The sequence below is a fragment of the Marmota monax genome, unplaced genomic scaffold (genome assembly GCF_021218885.2).
Source record: "Marmota monax isolate L192 unplaced genomic scaffold, Marmota_monax_Labrador192_F-V1.1 WCK01_AAM20220418_F8-fsc00122, whole genome shotgun sequence".
In the NCBI taxonomy this organism is placed as follows: domain Eukaryota; kingdom Metazoa; phylum Chordata; class Mammalia; order Rodentia; family Sciuridae; genus Marmota; species Marmota monax.
In genome coordinates, this window is record NW_026695223.1 from 4,451,102 (window position 1) to 4,471,644 (window position 20,543).

Below are 20,543 nucleotides of genomic sequence, written 5' to 3' on the forward strand. Positions count from 1 at the left end.
TCTTATGAAAACATGATTCATATCAACACTAGCAAGCCATTGGATAGGGCAAAATATCATTCTGACACTGTAATTAGTAGGTTAAAGAGGAATGGAAAGAAAAAGGAAAGTCCCAGATCGTATCATATTCAAACTGTTAACATCCACTCCTCTGGGATGTTCTTGAGTTGTGTCACACTCTGATGTATTGATACAAAATACACAGAAAGGAAACATGTAGCAAATCATGTGACATTTGCTTTAATAACTAATGGCACCAGCTCGTCAAATTTTATTATGGCAGAGCTGTGTCATTCAATCAGTTGACCACCTAAATTTAACCAAACACAGAAAAACACAGCAGGCAAAAAAGAAGTTATGTCAATAGTACAGGTGACTAAACCGGTTTCCGATGTGGTGTCTTCCCAGCCACTTTCTGAAGTCATACCCAAAGGTGGGCAACATCAAAATTTTTAGAAAATGCCTCAGCAGGGACTGCTTCTGTCATAAAAGGACTGAAAGCCAGTTAGAGCAGAGACTAGAATCTAGAAAAGGAGCCACCTTTCTATCACTTGAGTTCCCTGTAACTAGCTTTTAGTAGCAATCAGATTAAGAGAAAGAAGAACAGCACAGTGAACCGAGCCATCGCCGTACCTGTAACCGTCATCAGAAGCGCATTGATGGACTTATTATTTGGAGAACCTGTGAGGAGACACAGACACGCCACAGTGACTACAAAAGCAGTGACGTGGGCATCCACAAAGAGGACACAAAGGCCTGAATCTTATGACCTCACAAATCCCTCCCAGAGCCACAAAGAGAGACTGTTCTTTCAAGGCCTTTTCCAACTTTTATTTGTAATGTCTGCCTCTTGCTGGTGCCCAAGTTAATGAGACTTTTAAAAGCTAGAGAAAAGCTCTCCCCACCACAACAGCACTGAGGACATACCCACGTCTACTAATCAGCATCTTCCTGCTTTTGAAACCTCACCCCTTTTATTGTTTTATTGGCTCTAATGCTGTCCCTCTGGAGCCACCCCTCAAACAAGCACACACACTCCCAGGCAAGCTTTTAAACAAATCGGCCAGGCAAGAGACGCCAGCTTCCTCCGACACAAATGAAACCACTGATGTCAGCGTTTCCCGGCACTCACGGGACTATACAAAGGTGACATATCATGCCTCAGCTGGTCACAGACTCTTTCCAGGGCTGGTCCCTTACTCTAGGAAAATGATTATTCCCAGAGATTAGGAAACAATGTAAGGAATACTCACGACTGTACCCAACAAGGGAGCCAATTGCAAGGATCAGGCTAAGGGCCAACACTGGTGCTCTCTTCTGTAGGATGTCAGAGATGAAGCCTTGCAAAGTCCCACCTTCAAACAAAAACAGACACTAGTCACAACCATTTCAGCTGTGAGCTCGGCTGCCTGTACTCTCTAGAACTATCAGGTCCAGCCAAAATGGCACCAGTTCTCCCCAAAAGTCCACGCCACCATTTCCTTTTAGGAAGATAAACTGACTTAAATCAGCATGATGGTCGATGAGGACAGGACACCACAAATCCAACATCCAGATAAGAAAAATCATCAAAACGAGCCATGATTACTTACTATTTTCCCTACAAAAACAAATTGTTTTTTTTTTTTTTGTTTTTGTTTTTTTTTAATATTTATTTTTTAGTTTTTGGCGGACACAACAGCTTTCTTTGTATGTGGTGCTGAGGATCGAACCCGGGCCGCACGCATGCCAGGCGAGCGCGCTACCGCTTGAGCTACATCCCCAGCCCCTACAAAAACAAATTGTGAGTGCTTTTCCTGATTTTTTCCCCAGCTTTTTAATTTAAAAGATGATCAAAGAAGGACCACACTTCACAAGCTACTAGCAGAGCCAATAAAAAATTCACTAAAATGAAATGCAGCAATTATGATTTAGTAGTAACAAACAGGTGAGGAGGCTCAGGAGGTGATGTGATTCCTTTGGGTAACACTGTCATATTCAAATAAAATGTCAGTTTGAGTTTTAGGGGATATGGAACACCTGGTACACCCCCATCATATGGCCGGCATCTAGGCAATTTTAATTTCAGAAGGCACAAAAGTATGGTCAGGTCTAACTGGCTGTGGTGGTTCAGGCCTGTAATCCCAATGATTGGGGAAGCTGAGGCAGGAGGATCACAAGTTCAAGGCCACCCTGGGCAACTTAGTGAGATCCTGTCTCAAAATAAAATTTAAAAAGGGCTGGTGTTGTAGCTCTGTGGTAGAGAGCTTCTGGATTATGGAAGAAGATGCATTTTCATATACCTAAGGTTTCTGTTCTGTTTTTGTTTTGGGTACCAGGAATTGAATCCAGGAGCGCTTAAAACTGAGCCACATCCCCAGCCCTTTTTTTGATTTTTTGTTTAGAGAAAGAGTCTTGCTAAGTTGCTTAGGGCCTCGCTACATTGCTGAGGCTGACTTTGAACCTGTAATCCTCCTGACTCAGCCTCCCAGGCTGCTGGGATTACAGGTGTGTGCCACCTCATCTGGTGATATTAAGTTTTTGCCATAGCCATGTATGTGTCACACCCACTGAACTTTCTTATTTAAGAGTTTACTTCCTTGTTCAAGTTGGCTATAGCACAAAGTCACTATTAAAATCCGTTGTACACAATGAAGCAATTGCAAAACACAAAAATTTCTGCTATTGTTCCTACCTCTAGGATCTGACAATGTACACACCATGGTATTATTTCTGCTTCCTAGGCTGGGGGGGTGGGTGGAGAAGGTGAGAGGCAGTGAAAATGAACACATTCACATCTAACTTGAATCTCTCACACAATTAGCTTCAGAGCCAAGATAGCACAGAAAGTATACAAAAGAATTGTGTTTAAAGAGATCTCAAGCACTTCCCAAGACAAAAGAAGTGACTCCTAAACAAAAAACTGAGAAAAGAGAGCCCTCTAAATCACAGCCTTGCCTTGGGTTGGATCTTCCTTCCTATGGATAATTTTTAAGAGTTTGTTCACTGTTAGGACAGTTTAGGAAAAATGGTTCCAGAATGAGTAATTAAACTTTAAATGGAGTCAGACTCCACAATCCAGTAAAAGGCTACTAGTGACTAACTACTATGGAAGAAGATGCACTTTCATATACCTATGATTCCTCCAACATCGTACCAGATGGACAACTGGTCAGCTTCAGCCTCCTTCCATCTGAAGTTGTTACTCAGATAAAAGGGCAACCAGAAGAAGAAGGAGTAATTCACCAGTTTCAGGCAGGCGTAGGCCAGTGAATACTACAAGAAAAACATACAACTATCAGCAAGGGACAAACAGCATGGCACAACATGACCACAGCTTTTAATGTAATTAAAAAACACAGCAAAATATAAGAGCTGGGGATGAATGGTACCTGACTTCAAAAATTAAACAACTTTACAAATTCCCATCTGCCCACTTATACCCAGTCTCCCTCTCTCCGTACTCCGGGTAGCTTCCAGAAAGGCCTTTGGAATAAAAAACAAAACCAAAAACATAGTATGCGGCTCTTTCTTAACTATCCCTGGCTTCTCCAAGTTCTCTGGTGGAAGCAAACCAGAGTTTGAAATCCAGAAGGAAGGGCACAGACCTCTATTTCTTATTCAGATAAAGGTGAATGATATTCTTGCCACTGACCAGCATTAGCCACAGGCAAATAAAAATAGCAACCATCACAGCTCTTACTTTCTTGGTTATTCTACTTTCAGCAAAGTTAATATTGTGAACCACAGAGAGCATGTGACTGAGCCAAAGATCTAAGAAAAGCATCCTCATTAGAACCACTTTCACATCAGAGCTTCCAAAAGCCCTGCATTTGCACACCCAGTGGCAGAGAAGAGCATCTCCGGTGGGTCGAAAGGAAGAACATGCTCGTCCTAGGCCCTGTCACTCTGTCTTGAGGGAAAGCAGTTGCGGCTGCCTTAAGATGGTGGTGGGGCTGAGACTCCTACATTCAACACATTATTACCAGGAAATCCTGTCAGTTAGCATCAAAGGAAAGGGGGGAGGAGCAGAGGGACTGACTTCAAAGGATGTCTGGCCAGTACACTCCTGGCCATGGGGCAGCCAGTTATTCCCTGGGTATCGCTTGTTTTAAAAAAGCTCCCCTGGCAGGACAGCAGCCACCCCTAGAGAGCCATGTCCCCGTCGCCAGAGCATGCTGTCCAGACAGCCTGCTAAAGACAAAGGCACCAAGTTAACTCGACCTCCCTCACACCCCAACCCACGACAGAGAACAATGGTTTGTGAGTGCAAAGAAACAGCATCAGAGTTCAATGTGCAGTCACAACAAATTTAAAGTCTGTCTCAAAAATTAAACTATTACTAGTGGAATATTTTAGGATCTAGTTGAAAGATTATAGCTTGCCCTAAGAATAGGACTAAAGGAACTTGCATTTCCCTTATATTAAAAATCATCTTTGGCCAGGCACGGTGGGCACGCCTATTATCCCAGCAGCTTGGGAGGCTAAGGCAGGAGGATCACAAGTTCAAAGCGAGTCTCAGCAAGTGAGGTGCTAAGAAACTCACTGAGACCCTGTCTCTAAATAAAATACACAATAGAGCTAAAGATGTGGCTCAAGGGTCGAGTGCCCCTGAGTTCAATCCCTGGTACCAAAAAAAAAATCTTTGAGTTTAAAAATTGCAAGAAATTACACTTACATTTTAACTCCCAATTACCTATTTGTTCTAAGTGTTTTCCTACCTTGGGGTCACAGGCAGAAGAGGACTATGAAGTCTAAGATGTCCTGTAGAACTAAATCTACCTGGGGGGGTTACACTCATGAAGCACCATTAAAAAACAAAATGACAAAAAAAAACAGGTGCTTGTTCACAACACAATAACCCAATGCCCTGGCCACCAGGGAAGACTGGGGTAATCTCTATCCCAATGGAGAGGGAACTAGACATGAGGATGGGTTGAGTGACTTATCCCAGGTCTCACAGAAAGGGAGTGGGTAAGCTGGAAACATCACCTATGCCTCAGTTTCCACTCCAGCCTCAGCATCTGCACTGCAAGACAGCACCGCTGCAGCAAGAGGGAGCCCGTCGGCCGTTAGGGAGCTCTCCTGACTGCGGGCTGTGGCAGCGCTGGAACGCTGCCCAAGAGACACTGTGGCATATTCTGCTTTAGACCTTCTAAAAAGGGGCAATTTTTCCCCTGGAAAGATTAGAATGTAGGCAAACAAGGCAGTCAATGAGCCGTTCAAACCATTCTTGGTCTGTGTGTAAGTCTATATACCTCAATAAACCACAAAATACAAATTTAAAAATCTCAATTTTGAGCAGGGCGTGGTGGCACATGCCTGTAATCCCAGCAGCTCAGGAGGCTGAGACAGGAAGACAGCGAGTTCAAAGCCAGCCTCAGTAATGGTGAAGTGCTAAGCAACTCAGTAAGACCTGTCTCTAAATAAAATAAAAATAGGGATGGGGATGTGGCTCAGTGGTCAAGTACCCCTGAGTTCAATCCCTGGTACCAAAAAAAAAAAATCTCAATTTTGCTTTCTTAATCCCATGCTAGATGATTGTCTGCAAGCAGGACTAGTAGGTCAAGTCTGGCAACGCCCATCCTGTCTATGGCCTCTTAACTCTGAAGGTCAGTGAAGATTTTATGGTTCCCTCAGAGCTGAAAATATTTACTCTGACTCTTCATGGAAAAGGTTTGCCAATCCTGCTTCAGATATAAGATAAGCTGAGGGACACTATGCAACATATCTCTGAACATGCATTCCTAAAACCAAGTTATCAAAGAGAAGCTAAACACTCAAAAAGCTTTATCCCAGGCAGAGTAAATCTCAAGGCCACAACGCCTTACTGGCTGTGGTAAGGGGATTTGAACAATTCTTACCGGTATGACACCAGGAAGACAGCAAGCCTGGTAGAAACTTATTGCCTTCACTTGGGCAACAGTTCTGGACTCTTGGATAGAGTAATTAGGCTCATATTCATCTTCGTTTTCAGTACCATTAATTAACGGTCTGTGGGAATCTTCTTCAAAGTTTTCTTCTGCTTCAATACCTGGGAGACCTAAAACAATAATAAAAACTACCATTTACAGAGCACCTACTGTATGCCTGGCATGGTGCAAAGGGTTTGCATATATCATCACTTATGGGATTGATATTTTTCTTGTTTATTGGTGCTCAGGTGAGCACTATCACTGAACTACATCCTCAACCTTTTTTCTATTTTGAGACAGGGCCTCACTAAATTGCTAAACTCAGTGAACCTCAAACTTGTGATCCTCCTGCTTCAACCTCCTGAATTCCTGGGGTTATGAGTGTGCACCATTGCACCTAGCTGATGTTATTTCTATTGCCATTGTGTAGAAGAAACAACTGTGGCCAGGGGTGGTGGCACATGCCTGTAATCCCAGCTACTCTGAAGACTGAGGTAGGCGGATCAAAAGATTGAGGCCAGCCTGGGTGATTTCATAAGACATTTCTCAAAATCAAATAAAAAGGGCTGAGGATGTAGCTCAGTAGTTGAGTACTTGCCTAGCTTGTGAAAAGCCCTGGGTTTAATCCCCAAAACCACACTCAAAAAAAGTAAAGAAATACAATCATGCTAATTCCTAGTCAATATCTCAATGATAAAAATCATCTGGAGGCTGGGTATGTAGCTCAGTGGCAGAGCGCTTGCCGAGGCATGAGTAAAACTCTGGGTTCCATCCCCAGAGCTACAAAAAAAAAAAAAAAAGTTTTTCAAATGCTAAGACTCATCTATAAAAGGTGTGTATCACTTCATTTGAACACACAGTTATGCCATGAATGGGACAATGCCAACAAGACACAAATGCCAACAGTACTCCTTTATTTTGCTGGAAGGAATTCACAGTTCTCCTAGGGAAAAAAAGAAATTCCATTTCTGGACTCATATTTCCCTTTGCCTCTTACAATAAGACATTTTGAATTAAAGATACAGCTTCTCCTCACCAATTTCTTCTGGTGACACCAGGAGTCCAAAGAAGATGACGATCCCACCAGCAAACTGCACAGACGCTGTCACCAGAAAGGCATACTGAATGAGAGGGAAGAGGTGGTTCTTACAGGGCAGTCATCACCAAGTCCTTAAAGATGAGTGCAGGGTAAAGAGGAGTAGGGCAGGAAGGAGGGGGAGACTAGGGAAGACTTCAGCACCAGGCGATCTGCCAAGTGTTCCACTTGTGACTTCTTCTTTCATCTTCCCAAGGACTCTACAAAGCTCACATAGGATCAACAGGGCTCCTTAAATACTCAGTCGCCCTACTGGATTATAAAAGCAAGACTAGCTCTCAAAATTTTTGCATCACCCAGTCTCCCATAAAAGGCACGGTATCTGCTCTCAAAGACATTACATCCAGGTGTGGGGATTAAACAACACTTACGATAAGACAATACAATACTATAAGGTAGCATGCAGCTAAATAAATGAGAAGTCCAGCCCCAGCAAGAAACACAGGGATGGGGGCAGTGGCACATGCTTATGGTCCCAGCAACGGAGACTGTCACTGGAAGATCTTAAGTTTGAGGCCAGCCTGGGCAACTTATCAAAACCCTGTCTCAAAATAAAATAAAATAGAAGAAAGGACTGAGGATGTAACTCAGTGGTAGAGCACCCTGGCATTCAATTCCTAGTACTTCAAAAGGAAGAAAGGAAGACAGACAGACAGGAATTCAAATGGAGAAAGCAGCTAAAAAGAGGTTGAAGCAGCTGGACGACAATTTAGGAAAGAGTGGAAAGTCAAAGCAATGAATGTCCTATCTTTCCAGGCAAAGGAGAGCAAAGGTACAGGGTGGGAACAAGGTGGAAAGTCACTGCATGACCAAAGGCAAGGGCTTCTGTGAGGGGATAACAGGGAATAAAACTGACTTGGAAAGGTGACACCAAATTAAAGTAACTGCCAAGCTCCGGGTGTAGCTCAGCAGTAAGCATGTGTCTAGCAGAAGGGAGAGGCCCTGGGTTCCATCCCCAGGACCACAAAAAAATTAAGAAAGAATGAGTAAAGAAGGTTGGGGATATAGCTCAATTGGTAGAATGCTTGCCTTGCACGCACGAGGCCCGGGTTCAATCCCCAGCACCACAAAAAAAAAAAAAAGAATATGTAAAGTCAACAGCCAGGCTGCATTTATTTAAGAGATTGAAGCCTGATAGACAGATAATCTGAATTTTTCTACAAGTGAGTTACAAAATTAAAGCAATGTTTCCAGAAATCAAGCCTGGGAACACCACAGGGGGTAAAGTGAAATTTCCATCTGAACCAATCAGTACAATCCAGGAGCAAAGCTAAGCAGACTAGAACAAAGATGCCTGTTTAGACGATGGGCTTCTAACTAGACCAGAATTCCTGGTGAGTTGCCTTTAAAAATTTATCCACTTGCTGAGTACTGTGGTGCACAATTGTAATCCCAGCAACCTGGGAGGCTGAGGCAGGAGGATCACAAATAAGACCAGCTTTAGCAATTTAGTGAGATCCTTTCTCAAAATAAAAATTTTAAAAATGCTGGGGATGTAGCTCAGTAGGAGAGTGCCCCCAGGTTTAATCTCTAGAACTGCCAAAAAAAAAGTCCACTTTTTAAAAAGGCAACTTAGGATTCCACCTCTTGGGTCCCCTTCTTCCTCCGGGAGAAGTCTTTTCTGCTGTCCTTTAATAAACTTCTAATTTCTACTCTGACCTTGAAAAAAAAAAATAAAAAATAAAAAGGCAACTTAATTTTAATTATTTTGGTTTTTGAGTAGGAAATATACTCATATGATTCAAGCCAGAAAAAATAATAGTAAAAATTCCTCTTTCCTACACCTTGCAATCCATTCATTCTTTCAATTGCCCCAACACTGTTGTCATTCAATTTTTTTTTAATTTTTACTGTCCAGAGACTGTTTCAGAAACCCACAAGCTGATACATATATACTCATTAATTCTTCCTTGGTTTTTTTTTTTTTTTTTTGGGGGGGGGGTGTTTTTTTTCATTTTCTTATTTATTTATTTATTTATGCAGTGCTGGGGATTGAACCCAGGGCCTTGTGCATGCAAGGCAAACTCTCTACCAATTGAACTATATCCCAAATCCCTTCCTTGTTTTTTTAACAAATGGCATCATGTAGGCTGCTTTGTGCCTTGCTACCTGAGACCTTTCCAGTGCCTGATCTCTAACAGCAGTTTCCTGACCTACTACTTCACAGCTGCCAAGTCTTCCTTTGAACAGGTTTATCAGAATTTAACTATTTCTCTATTGGCTGACTTTGTTTTCAATCTTTGGCTACTACAAAAAATGCCAAAATAGCTTTATATATACATCTTTTTTTACATGTCTAACAACATTCACCTGAGCAATTAATTCCTGTGGTGCACTGCAAGTTGCCACTTTGACAGACACTGCCATCTCGACCCCCTCAAGGGGTTCTGTACTCTCCAGTCGCAATGCCCATCCATTCATGGCCTCGGGAACACAACTCATCAATTTTGGGGGCTACACTAATAAGCATACAGTGTAGCTTTTCTTTCTCTCCCTCCATTTTTATTGGTGTAGTTGTAATTTACATTTCTCCACTAACCCCTAAGCTCCACAAGGATGGAGATTTTTGTCCCTTTTGGTCAATACTATATTCTTCAGTGTCTTACAGCAAAGCAAGGAACTTAAATATTTACTAAATGAATGTATAAGCTATGAGCTGTTTCTACTTCCTTTCCATAATCTATCTATTCAAATCCTTTATCTTTCATTCTATATCATTTTGGTGTTTTCCTTAAAATTTGTGAGTGTTCTTTATATAAGAGAGATTAGTAACATAGGTTATAAAGATCTATTTTTATGTGTCAAAGAGATTAGCCCTTTATCATATCATAGATTTCAAATACTTTTTCTCAATTAGTGCTAGTCTTCAGACTCTTTTTACAGTTCATCTGCCGTGAATAATTTGTTTTCAGGGGGGAGGGCAGGTTACTGGGGATTTAACCCAGGGGTACTTTATCACTGAGCTGCATCCCCAGCCCTTTTTATTTTGAGACAGGGACTTGCTAAGTTGCTTAGGGCCTCACTAAGTTACTGACCCTGGCCTTGAACTTGAGGTCCTCCTGTCTCAGCCTCCTGAGCCACTGGGATTCTAGGCATAAGCCATCATGCCCAGCAAATTTTGTGTTTTAATTCATTGGAAGCTTTTACAATTTTAACAAAAGCCATGCCCTACCCAGACATAGCTCTACATAGTCTTGAATATGCACAGTACTACTTAGGGGAAAAAAGCATATGTTTACACACAGACACAAATCTGAAAAAATACCCACCTCATAACCATACTGTAGAACAGATGAAGCTAGACATGCTCCCAAAATATTGCCCACAGAAGCACAGGCACTCCAGAGACCAAAGACAACTCCTCGCCTGGGAAGGAGAACAGAAAAAAAGAGTAGAAAATAAGGTCATAAGGGACTCAATATGCAGTTCAGAATAAAAATTACCATAACATGAAAAATTCACTTTATAAACTAAGCATTGAATTTTAAAACGCTTTAAATACACCAAATGACAAAACATCAGGTCTCTTCTAAGATTTTATGATATTAAAGTTCAATTTGGGGCTCATCCAAAGACACTTAAAAGAATTAAAAAAGAAAAACTGCAAATTGGGAGTATATCTATGTATCACTTATCTGATAAAAGACTTTTACATAGACCATAAAAAAACTCTCAAAACTCAATGAAAACAAACAATGCGCTAGAATTTTAAAGAACATGAACCTATAATCATCTCAAAATAAAGTTTAAAAAAATAGGGCAAAAGACCTTTATAAGAAAAGAAATAGATAGATGATGCAAATAAGTATGACAAGATGTTCAACATCATTAGACATAAGGGAAATGCAAGTTAAAATCATCAGATATCACTGTCATACCTCTAAGAATGGCTAAAATCAAGAAACAAGCAACCAAATGCTGGTAAGAAGGTAAAATAGGAACTCTTTCACTCTGCTGGTGGGAATGCAAAATGGTACCACTATGGAAGAGATTTCAAGTTTCTTAAAAGGATAAAACCCATCTACCTCATAAATTGGCCATTCTACTTCTTGGTAATTACTCAAGAAAAATGAAGGCATATGTCCACACAAAGATTTGTACACAAATGTTCACTGTAGCTGCATCTGTAATACCAAAGCCTGAAAACAACTCAAATGTCCATCAACAGCTAAAGACAGAAACATACGTGGTATGATATACTACTACCCAGCTATGAAAAAGAATGAACTACTGATACTTACAACAGGAATTTCTAATTGTGCTGAATTAAAGCAGATCAAAAAAGAGCACATACTGAATGATTCCATTTATATAAAATTTTGGAAATTAAAATTAAAAAGATAGAAAGCAGATCAATGGTTGCCTAGAGACGACAGCAAAAGGATGAGCACACGAGCGGTAGGAAGGAGGAATTCTCAAGGGGCATTTCTTCATGATGATGATGGCTTACAGGCGCACACAGGCCAAAGCTCTTCAAAATGTACATTTTACACATGTGCAGCTTGTTGTGACCTCAATAGAGTCAAGAGAAAAAAATAAGAGATGGACCAGGTGGTGGAGTAGAAATTAGCAATTATGACAATTCCGGAGAGAAATGACTAGCTCTGAACATAGACAACAGCAGTAGGGCAGGTGAAAGAAAACGAATTTAAGACGTTAATTTTTTTAACATTCAAATTTGTACTTTATTCTATTTCATATTTTTCTAACCTCCCCAAGGCAGAGGGAATTTCACAAACAAATGAGATGACGGACACTGTACAGTGAGAAACAAAGTGTGAAAATTTGAGCTCCACCACTTCCAGCTGTGTGATCACCCAGGCCACCACTTGTGCTCTCATTTGTAAGAAGCTGTGCTCCTCATAGGACTGGGTGCAGTAAAACACAATCCACAATCCTGGTGAAAGAGCTGGACAGGAGCATTATTATTGTCTAAAATTGTTTGAAAAAACCACATTCCCTAATGATCCAGAGCAACAACAGGATTCAGCCAAAGTAACAGCTACTATTAGGACCAATGTCCTCCCTCAGCAGATCACTCAATTTCTCTGGGCCACCAACTTTTTTCATCTGGAAAACAAATGATTTGACCTGAACAATCTCTCAATTCATCTCCAGTTCTAAAATACCCCAGTTCTATAAAAATATTAAAGGCCATCAAGAGAGTCGTGGAGGGAAAGTCAGAAAGTCAGGATCCAAATAACACTGACTGACCAAAAACACGGTGTAGAAGAGTCTGGCTGACAATAACTCTGTTTTAAGCTGCCCAGTCTTTGAGGGCTTTGTGGGTTACTGTGACAGTTCACAGGAAGTCAGAGTCTAAGTAAGGCGCTACTGATTCCACTCCCAGCACAACCTGTTAAAAAAAAACGGGGTCCTCTCAAAGTTGAACTGCAACAGCTCTCTTCGCCTTTTCTGTGACTGATTCACAGAATAATGAAGCGGTCAGTTTGTTCAGTCACTGGTATCAAACACTCTGTCAGCCGATTTATAAAAGCTTAGAATTCTCTCAAAATGACACTAGTTAAAACTAATATCTTTCAAGTGACAGTATGTCAGTTGGTCTATCTTTGTTCTTTCTATCTTCTGATTAATAATAAAAAGTAACATTTTATAATTTCTAAAAATCACAAATTAAAAACAAATTACCTTAAAATCTTAATAGAAAAAAAAAAATCAGCCCACTAACTGGAGAGGCTGAGGCAAGAGGATCACAAATTCAAGGCCAGACTGGACAGCTCAGCAAGACTCTGTCTCAAAATGAACAACATAAAGGCCGGGGATGTAGCTCAGTGACAGAGCGCCCTTGGGTCCACTCCCCAGCACTCCCCCACCCCGCCCTGCCCCCCAAAGACTAAGCAGGCCCTCTCATCTACTCCAAGAGAAAACTGGAATACCCTGGGCCACGCCTTTTACAACAGGACTGTGTTAAACCAGTGACGCCAGAGTTAGAACAGAAATCACTAGCACCCGGAAACACCATCAGAACATTCTTAAATGGTATTTATTCTAACCACAAGACGTTTTATAGATGAACTTTCAAAACATTATAGATCATAAGTGACCAAGTTAACTCCCATTATAAAATAGGGAAAGCTGGGAAACTGAGAGGAGCCACTCAGAGCATGTACTCAACACCAGTGGGCTATAATGTCTGTCGCACACACTGTTCCTCATGTAAACTAGCCACACACAAGAAAAGACAGAGCCATACACAAGTAAATAAGCATCTGACAACACATGATAAACAGCAATGTTCCAGAAGGGCAACAATCCATAATAAATCAAGTCTCTGCTTATCCCAGCTTATTTCCCACCCTATGACTCTGGCATGGCTCTTCTTCATGGGTGGCCCAGAGGATGCATTAGGAGGTACCTATCTTCATCCTGTGGTCCATATCACACACAAAGTCAAATGTAATCTCACAACTATATGAAGGGTTAAGGGAAAAGTGTCCAATCTAAACCCCAAAGTTTGGCATTCTCCGTTTGAATCTTGTTACTGTCCCTGCTATGTGACTTTAGGCAAGTCACATGGATAAATTTTAGCCTCAGTTTCCTTCTCTTTATATAAGAAAGTTAAACTCGATCACTGCATCTCAAAAAAGGACAGAGAAGGCAAAACTCAAAAGAAGATAAGAGATGGGACATCATGTGAGACAAGGTTTTCTAAAGGAAGATGAGTTTAAAAAAAAAAAAGGCAGACACAGTGGTACACATCTGTATTCCCAGTGACTCAGGAGGTTGAGGGAAGAGGATCTCAAGTTCAAGGCCAGTTTCAATAAGTTAGGGAGACCCTGTCTCAAAATAAAAGAAAGCTAGGGATGTGGCTCATTGGTGCCCTGGAGTTCAATCCCCTGTACCGGGGGGAAAAGACAAAAACGAGATATACTGCTTTAGCTCACACTCAAAACTGAAGATGGCCAGCAGTGTTAGCAACGTGTCCTGCTGGCGAAGACCATCTCTGAGGTCCACACCATCTTCCATACACTTCAACATGAACTGAAATAGAAGGAAGATGTGAACAGTGGGCTCTAGTTTGGATCTGGAATGCCCCTCAAGGGCTCGTGTGTGGGAAGCTTGGTCCCCAGCTGGTGGTACTACGGAAGGTGGTGGAAACCTCAGGAGGCGTAGGTCACTGGAGGCATGTTCTTGAAGGGTGTATCTTGTCCCAGCACCCACCACCACCTTCCCAGCCATCATGAGGTGAACAGCTTCGCTCTACACAGAATGTTCTGCCCACACCCCGGAGTCCCAGCAACAATGGAAGCAAGTGACCATAGACTGAAACATCTGAAACCAGGAGCCATAATACACTTCCCTTCTCTGAGTTATTTTCCGGGTTTTGGGTCATGGTGACAGAAAGGTGACTAACAGTGTCTAAGGCATCAAGTTAATAGACTCTGATGAGACTGAATAATCCAACATTAAAACCATTTGAGTAATGGGAGAGAAAGGAAGAGTCATACCCATTTTTCCCAAACCAGTTGCCCATCACAGCGACCACACAGGGCCAGCCAGTGGACTGCAGCAGGCCATTCACAATCCACAGGCAACAATAGAGCCATCTGTTGTAGAAGTGCAGCCATTCTGTGAGCGTGCCAAAGACAAACACCTTTGAAAGAAAGAAAAAGGAACATGTGACGTCCACATGGACACTGTGAGTATGCCCAACTGCCACCAGACTACACCAAGAATACATTTAAACAACTCGCACCCGAAAGCAGTGTGGCGAACAGGGTGGCTCAGAGCTGGCACCAAGAAAGTAACCATGGGATCACCAGAAAGGCAAAGGCGTCAAATGACATGACTCAGTATCATCTTTCTAACTGGCATCTTCCTCTCTTAAAAGTGAAGGCCTCCTTTTTCACCTCATTTTACATCTCCCCACTGCTGCCTTAGGCCTATGTGGTGGAGGGAGGGCCGTCTCCCAAGGGCTGCAGAACTGAGCAGGCCCTGCGTGTATGTGTGTAGTTAAAGTCTGGGTAAAGTCCCGGGTAAAGTCCCGGGCAAGTCTAGCTGTCAGGACTGCAGCTACCCAGCTCACCTGCGTATCAGAAACCTGTCTGACTTGTCATCTGCTGAGTCATCTAGTAGGTTCCATTGAGTGGCTGCTTTTTTCCAGGCATCTGGCTCAAGGGGACATTTTATTTGCAGTCAAAATCTATTTTGAGAATACTTGGCATGGGTTACAAAATAGTATGCAGAATACTATCAAGTTCCAGTTATGAGACATTCTGGAATAAGCAGAACTATAAGGACTGAAAAACAGTCTGCAGTTGCCAGGAGCTGGGGAGAGCATGGGGTAGTTTATGCTACCCTACTTGTGGGCACTCAGAACTATATGCTAAAATGGTGAGTTTATGTATGAAACGAAATTTCAAAAAGTACTTTTAGAAGCATAAGAACAGGTTTAAAAATATGTACAGGTTTAAAAGTAAGTACAGGTTTAAGCCGGGCACAGTGACACATACCTATAGTCCCAGCAGCTCAGGAGGTTGAGGCAGGAGGATCATGAGTTCAAAACCAGCCTCAGCAATGATGAGGTGCTAAGCAACTCAGTGAGACCCTGTCTCTAAATAAAATACAAAATAGGAGGCTCATGGTAGAGAGCTTGTTGTGGCTCAGTGGTAGAGTGCTTGCCTAGCATGTGTGAGGCGCTGGGTTTGATCTTCAGCACCATATAAAAATAAATAAATAAAATAAAGGTATTGTGTCCACCTACAACTAAAAAAAAAATAGGGCTGAGGATGTGGCTCAGTGGTCGAGTGCCCCTGAGTTCAATCCCCAGTACCAAAAAATATATATATACAGGTTTAAGTATGTGTGGGAGAGCAGCTTTTGAATAGATAAATAAGTTCCTAAAATTTCAAGGAAACAAGTTTTTTCCTGGACTCAAATGGTAGACATTGAAAACAAAAATAAATTAGGGTCTAACTAAACTCCGTGGTTTCAATCAACCCGTGAACTCCTTAACAGATGCTAGTAAGCAATAAAGATGGATCTGATCTGGACGCTGCCTTTCACGGCACCTAACATGCCAGGCACCTTTCCAAAGGCTGTGCACTCACACCCACCTCAGTGTAACCCAGGAGCAGGGGCACGCACATCCCTTTCCAAATGAAGAAACTGAAGCCTCTTTTCAAATGAAGAGAGCATGAGCTAGGAAACTGCAGAAAGGGTGGAAACCGAGGCCATCCTGACCTATGAAATCTGTGGTCTTAACTCTTGTGCCACCCACTCTCAGGGTAAGCAAGACCCAAACAGAAATAACCAGGCTAAGCAGCAGAAGATTACAAGTGTCTGCAAAGAAACTTAGAGGAGAGATGAATATTGCTTTCAGGAGTGGAGCCCATCAAGTCAGAAGGGTCATGTGGCCAAGGACTTGAAGGAGATGCTGGGGCAGACCACAGAGAGCTGAAGAGTGCCACTCAAGGAGGGAAGAAGAACAGGGACAAAAGCACCAAGGTAGAAAAAAGCAGGACAGGTCCAGGGCTCGGAAAGTAGCTTGGTGTGGTTACAGCAAAAGGTGAAGCAGAGTGACAATAGGATTGGACAGGAGCTGGGACCAATCAACTAACACATGCTGTTACGAAACTTTTAATGAGGGTCAAGGAAGGACCTCCTCAGAATCCCACATTAAAAAGATCTACCTAAGAGACAGGCATGCAAGGGATCAGGACACTGAAGAATGAACTCACTGTTCTACTCTACCTTGAGAAGTAGGGCGTCACTTGGAGTCTAAAATGTCTGACCAAAATAAAATGATTATTACTATAATTATAAAATCTTTCCAGCTTACCACTAATGCAGAAGAGCACATGCCAAAAGAGAGAACCCATCGTAAATTCAGCCGATCCCCAACGATGCCACTGATGAAAAGACCCTAAAAACAAAGCATTTCATTTTATAGTCCTAAATAGTAACACAGTCTAAAAGAGGTAACATGCATTGCAAGGCAAAAGAGGCAAACAAAACTCTGGGGGATTTAAATCAAACCTAATTCACAAGCCTAGACTAGCTGGCTTTGGGCATCACAATGTTTTAGAAAACAACACTACACTGCAGATCTTAGACACCACAACCCCGTTATTCAGGGAGACCGTGCTTTTCTTGATTCCCTAAAAGACAAAAACGAGTGAGAATTCTGACAAAACAAGCACTCCAGTAATTTCGCCTTCTAGAGATATTAATCCTTCAACACCACTCAGAAGCTTTCCCACGGTTTCCCTTAGCATTTACTCTCCGACATGTCCCCACACACCCTGCAGTTTTGGCCACATCCTCCTAAGAAAGGGGACAGAAGCCTGCAGGGCTCACTGGCTTCCTGTTTAACCTGCCCCTGGGCTTCACAGCATCACAAGGCAGGGAGGGGAAGGAGGCCGATGTGACAATTCGGTGAAGAGAGGTATGATCTCCTCCCACTGTGTGGGAGAATTAAAATGCTGAGATAAGGCCAAGAAAAGCGACTGAAGACCAGGGCTACACATATTAGGTTTCCTCCATAAATACATACAAATAAATTTCTTGACCTCATTATCATCCAAATTAAACATTTCTAATAAGGTGACTATCTAAATAAGAGAAAATTTAGATGACAAACATCATAATAAATGCTTCTCCCCTTAATATAGCCAGGTCTTCGCTTCCTCAAAAGAGGGCACACGACCACTGAAGCAGATGTGATGATCTGCAGTGGCCTCTTAAGCAATCTGTACTATATGTGACAGAGGGGAATGAGGAAAATCTCTCAATTCTCTTTCAGATAAGAGAATCAATTTTCTCTGTGTTGTTCCAGAAAGCAAAATGCCTGGAAGTTACAGAAGGAAATGAAGCTCAAAAGAAAACCAGTCAGTCAGGTGTGATGGCACGTGCCCATAATCCCAGCAACTCCAGAGGCTGAGACAGGAGGATCAAAAAGTTTAAGGCCAGCCTCGGCAACTTAGTGAGACTGTCTCAAACTAAAATATTAAAAAGGCTGGGGATGTAGCTCAGTGTTAGGGCACCCCTACATTTAATCCTTAGTACCAAAAAAGAAAACTGATCATTAAGACTTGGAGTATGGCCAGGCATAGTGGCGCACACCTGTAATCCCAACAACTCAGGAAGCTGAAGCAGGATTATTATAAATTCAAGACCAGACTCAGCAGCTTAGCAAGGCCCTAAGCAACTTAGTGAGACCCTGTAAAATAAAAAGGGCTAAGCTTGGGCTGGGAATATAGCTCAGCTGGTAGAGTGCTCATCTCACATGTACAAGGCCATGGGTTCAATCCCCAGCAACACAAAAAATAAATAAATACAAGTCTGAGCTTGTGGCTCAGTGGTTAAGTGCACCCAGGTTCAACCCCTGGCCCAGAAAAAAAGAGCTGGAGTATGGCTCAGTGGAGACAGTAGTAGAGGTCTGCCTTGCATGCATAAGGCACTGGATTGGATCCCCAGCATCACAAAAATCCTACAGAATTCTAAAACTTACCACAGCGTAGGAGAACAGAAAAATAGTATCCAGCGTTCCAAGGAAAAGAGTAGCCTCCTCTGTATTGGGAAACAAATGGTTGCTGCTCCAGATCTACAGGAACACAAGAACAAATCACATCCCGCCAGGATCTGCTGGTGCTCATAGCTCTCAACACCCTATAACCAACCTACACCTATCCCAACCCCATCCCCATCCCCACTGAAACCAGCAGTTACCTATGGATAAGAAAATATATGCAAAAAGGGTAAGTTTAAGTTTTTCGCTGTGCTTTTATTTTTCCTATACTGCACATATTAATTTTTAAAAAATAAAAACTATTTTTAAAAAAAAAAAGTAAATAAGTAAGTACCCACAGAAAAGTCAATGCATGTTTCAGGACCAGGACTGCTAAAGACCAGGTCTTACTTCAAAATGCATTTAGAAAGGTTTTTTTTTTATCTACTTATTTTATACACTCAAATGCTAACAACTAAACCTATTAAGAAAGCTGGGCACTAAGTATAAAAACAGACATTTAGCTGGGTGCCACAGCACTCTCCTGCAACCCCATCTACTCAGGATATTGAGGACCTCAAGTCTGAGGTCAGCCTGGGCAACTCAGCAAGACCCTGTCTCAAAATACAAACAAAAAGCCCAGGGATGTAGTTCAGTACTAGAGCATCCCTGGATTCAATCCCCAGTACTGGGGGAAAAAAATTTTTTAAAAAGTAAAATTCTGATTATCTTTTTATTTGTCAAAATTAATTATACAGCCAGGCTTACGCTGAGACAAGAAGATACTCAAAGCCAACCTCATCAATTTAGCGAGGCCTTAGGCAATTCAGTGAGACCCTGTCTCTAAACAAAATACAAAAAAGGGTTAGGGTTGTGGCTCAGGGTGTAAGTGCCCCCTGGGTTCAATCCCCAGTACCAAAGCAAAAAAAAAAAAAAAAAAAACTATCTAATATATTAGAAATTATACATCCAATATATTATATATCTAAAATATTAGAATTTAGGTGAGTGCTGTATCACTGAGCCCTAGCCCCAGCCCCTATACTTTTTTACCTATTACACATAAAGTGTAAAGAAAGGAATGGGAAGTGCACATAGCTTCTCATGAGGTAAGGTGAACAGGCTTGGTCAGAACTTCACATTTCTACATCCAACCAAGCCATACTGCATTCCCTGCAATTCTGAAAATCAGGATGGTAATATCTATTTTTTTTTTTAAAGAGGGAGAGAGAGAGAGAATTTTTTAATATTTATTTTTTAGTATTTGGCGGACACAACATCTTTGTCTGTATGTGGTGCTGAGGATTGAACCCGGGCCACACGCATGCCAGGCGAGCGCGCTACTGCTTGAGCCATATCCCCAGCCCCAAGGTAATATCTATTTTAACAGTAATCAAAAGTAAATAAATTCCCAGCAACTCAGGAGGTTGAGGCAGGAGGATCGTGAGTTCAAAGCCAGCCTTAGCAAAATCAAGGCGCAAAGCAACTCAGTGAGACAGTGTCTCTAAATAAAATACAAAAAAAAATAGGGCTGGGGATGTGGCTCAGTGGTCAAGTGCCCCCGAGTTCAATCCCCAGTACCAAAACCAAAAAGAGTAAATAATTGGGCTGGGGTTGTGGCTCAGTGGTAGAGCACTTGCCTAGCATGTGCAAGGCACTGAGTTCGATCCTCAGCACCACATAAAAATAAATAAAAATAAAGGTATCATGTCCATCTACAACTGAAAAAAAAAAAAGTAAATAATTAAGTCACCAAGAAAGGATTACAATTTTTTAAACAGATTGAATTGGTATAGTGTATTCTTGATTATCAAAAATACTCATATAGCTTTGGTGAATATTCATGATGTGTGGAAAAGCATGATACATACTATGATCTCAGACACACAAAATGGGTTGTTGTGTATGTATGTACACACACAACCTGGAGGAACACATCCTACTAAGCTGCTTGGGAACTGTATGACTTTGTTTTTTGCTGTGCTTTTATTTTTTCTATACTGCACATATTAATTTTTTAAAAATAAAAACTATTTTTAAAAAAAGTAAATATTAAGTAAGTACCCACAGAAAAGTCAATGCA

The 20,543-nt window shown here is 41.7% G+C and overlaps 1 protein-coding gene across 2 annotated transcripts in view; it reads right to left on the reverse strand.

Moving 5' to 3' along the window:
- The window catches only part of Slc37a3 (solute carrier family 37 member 3), a 45,970-nt gene that overhangs the window by 10,105 nt on the left and 15,322 nt on the right, over positions 1–20,543 (reverse strand). For both annotated transcript variants that reach the window (XM_046434156.1, XM_058575726.1), the window contains exons 4-12: positions 18,464–18,556; positions 16,793–16,876; positions 14,460–14,605; positions 10,260–10,356; positions 6,931–7,015; positions 5,844–6,022; positions 3,114–3,255; positions 1,254–1,355; positions 634–681 (exon numbers count right to left, since the gene is read on the reverse strand). In XM_046434156.1, coding sequence (XP_046290112.1) covers positions 634–681; positions 1,254–1,355; positions 3,114–3,255; positions 5,844–6,022; positions 6,931–7,015; positions 10,260–10,356; positions 14,460–14,605; positions 16,793–16,876; positions 18,464–18,556 — 976 coding nt within the window. The remainder of the gene's footprint in view (positions 1–633; positions 682–1,253; positions 1,356–3,113; positions 3,256–5,843; positions 6,023–6,930; positions 7,016–10,259; positions 10,357–14,459; positions 14,606–16,792; positions 16,877–18,463; positions 18,557–20,543) is intronic.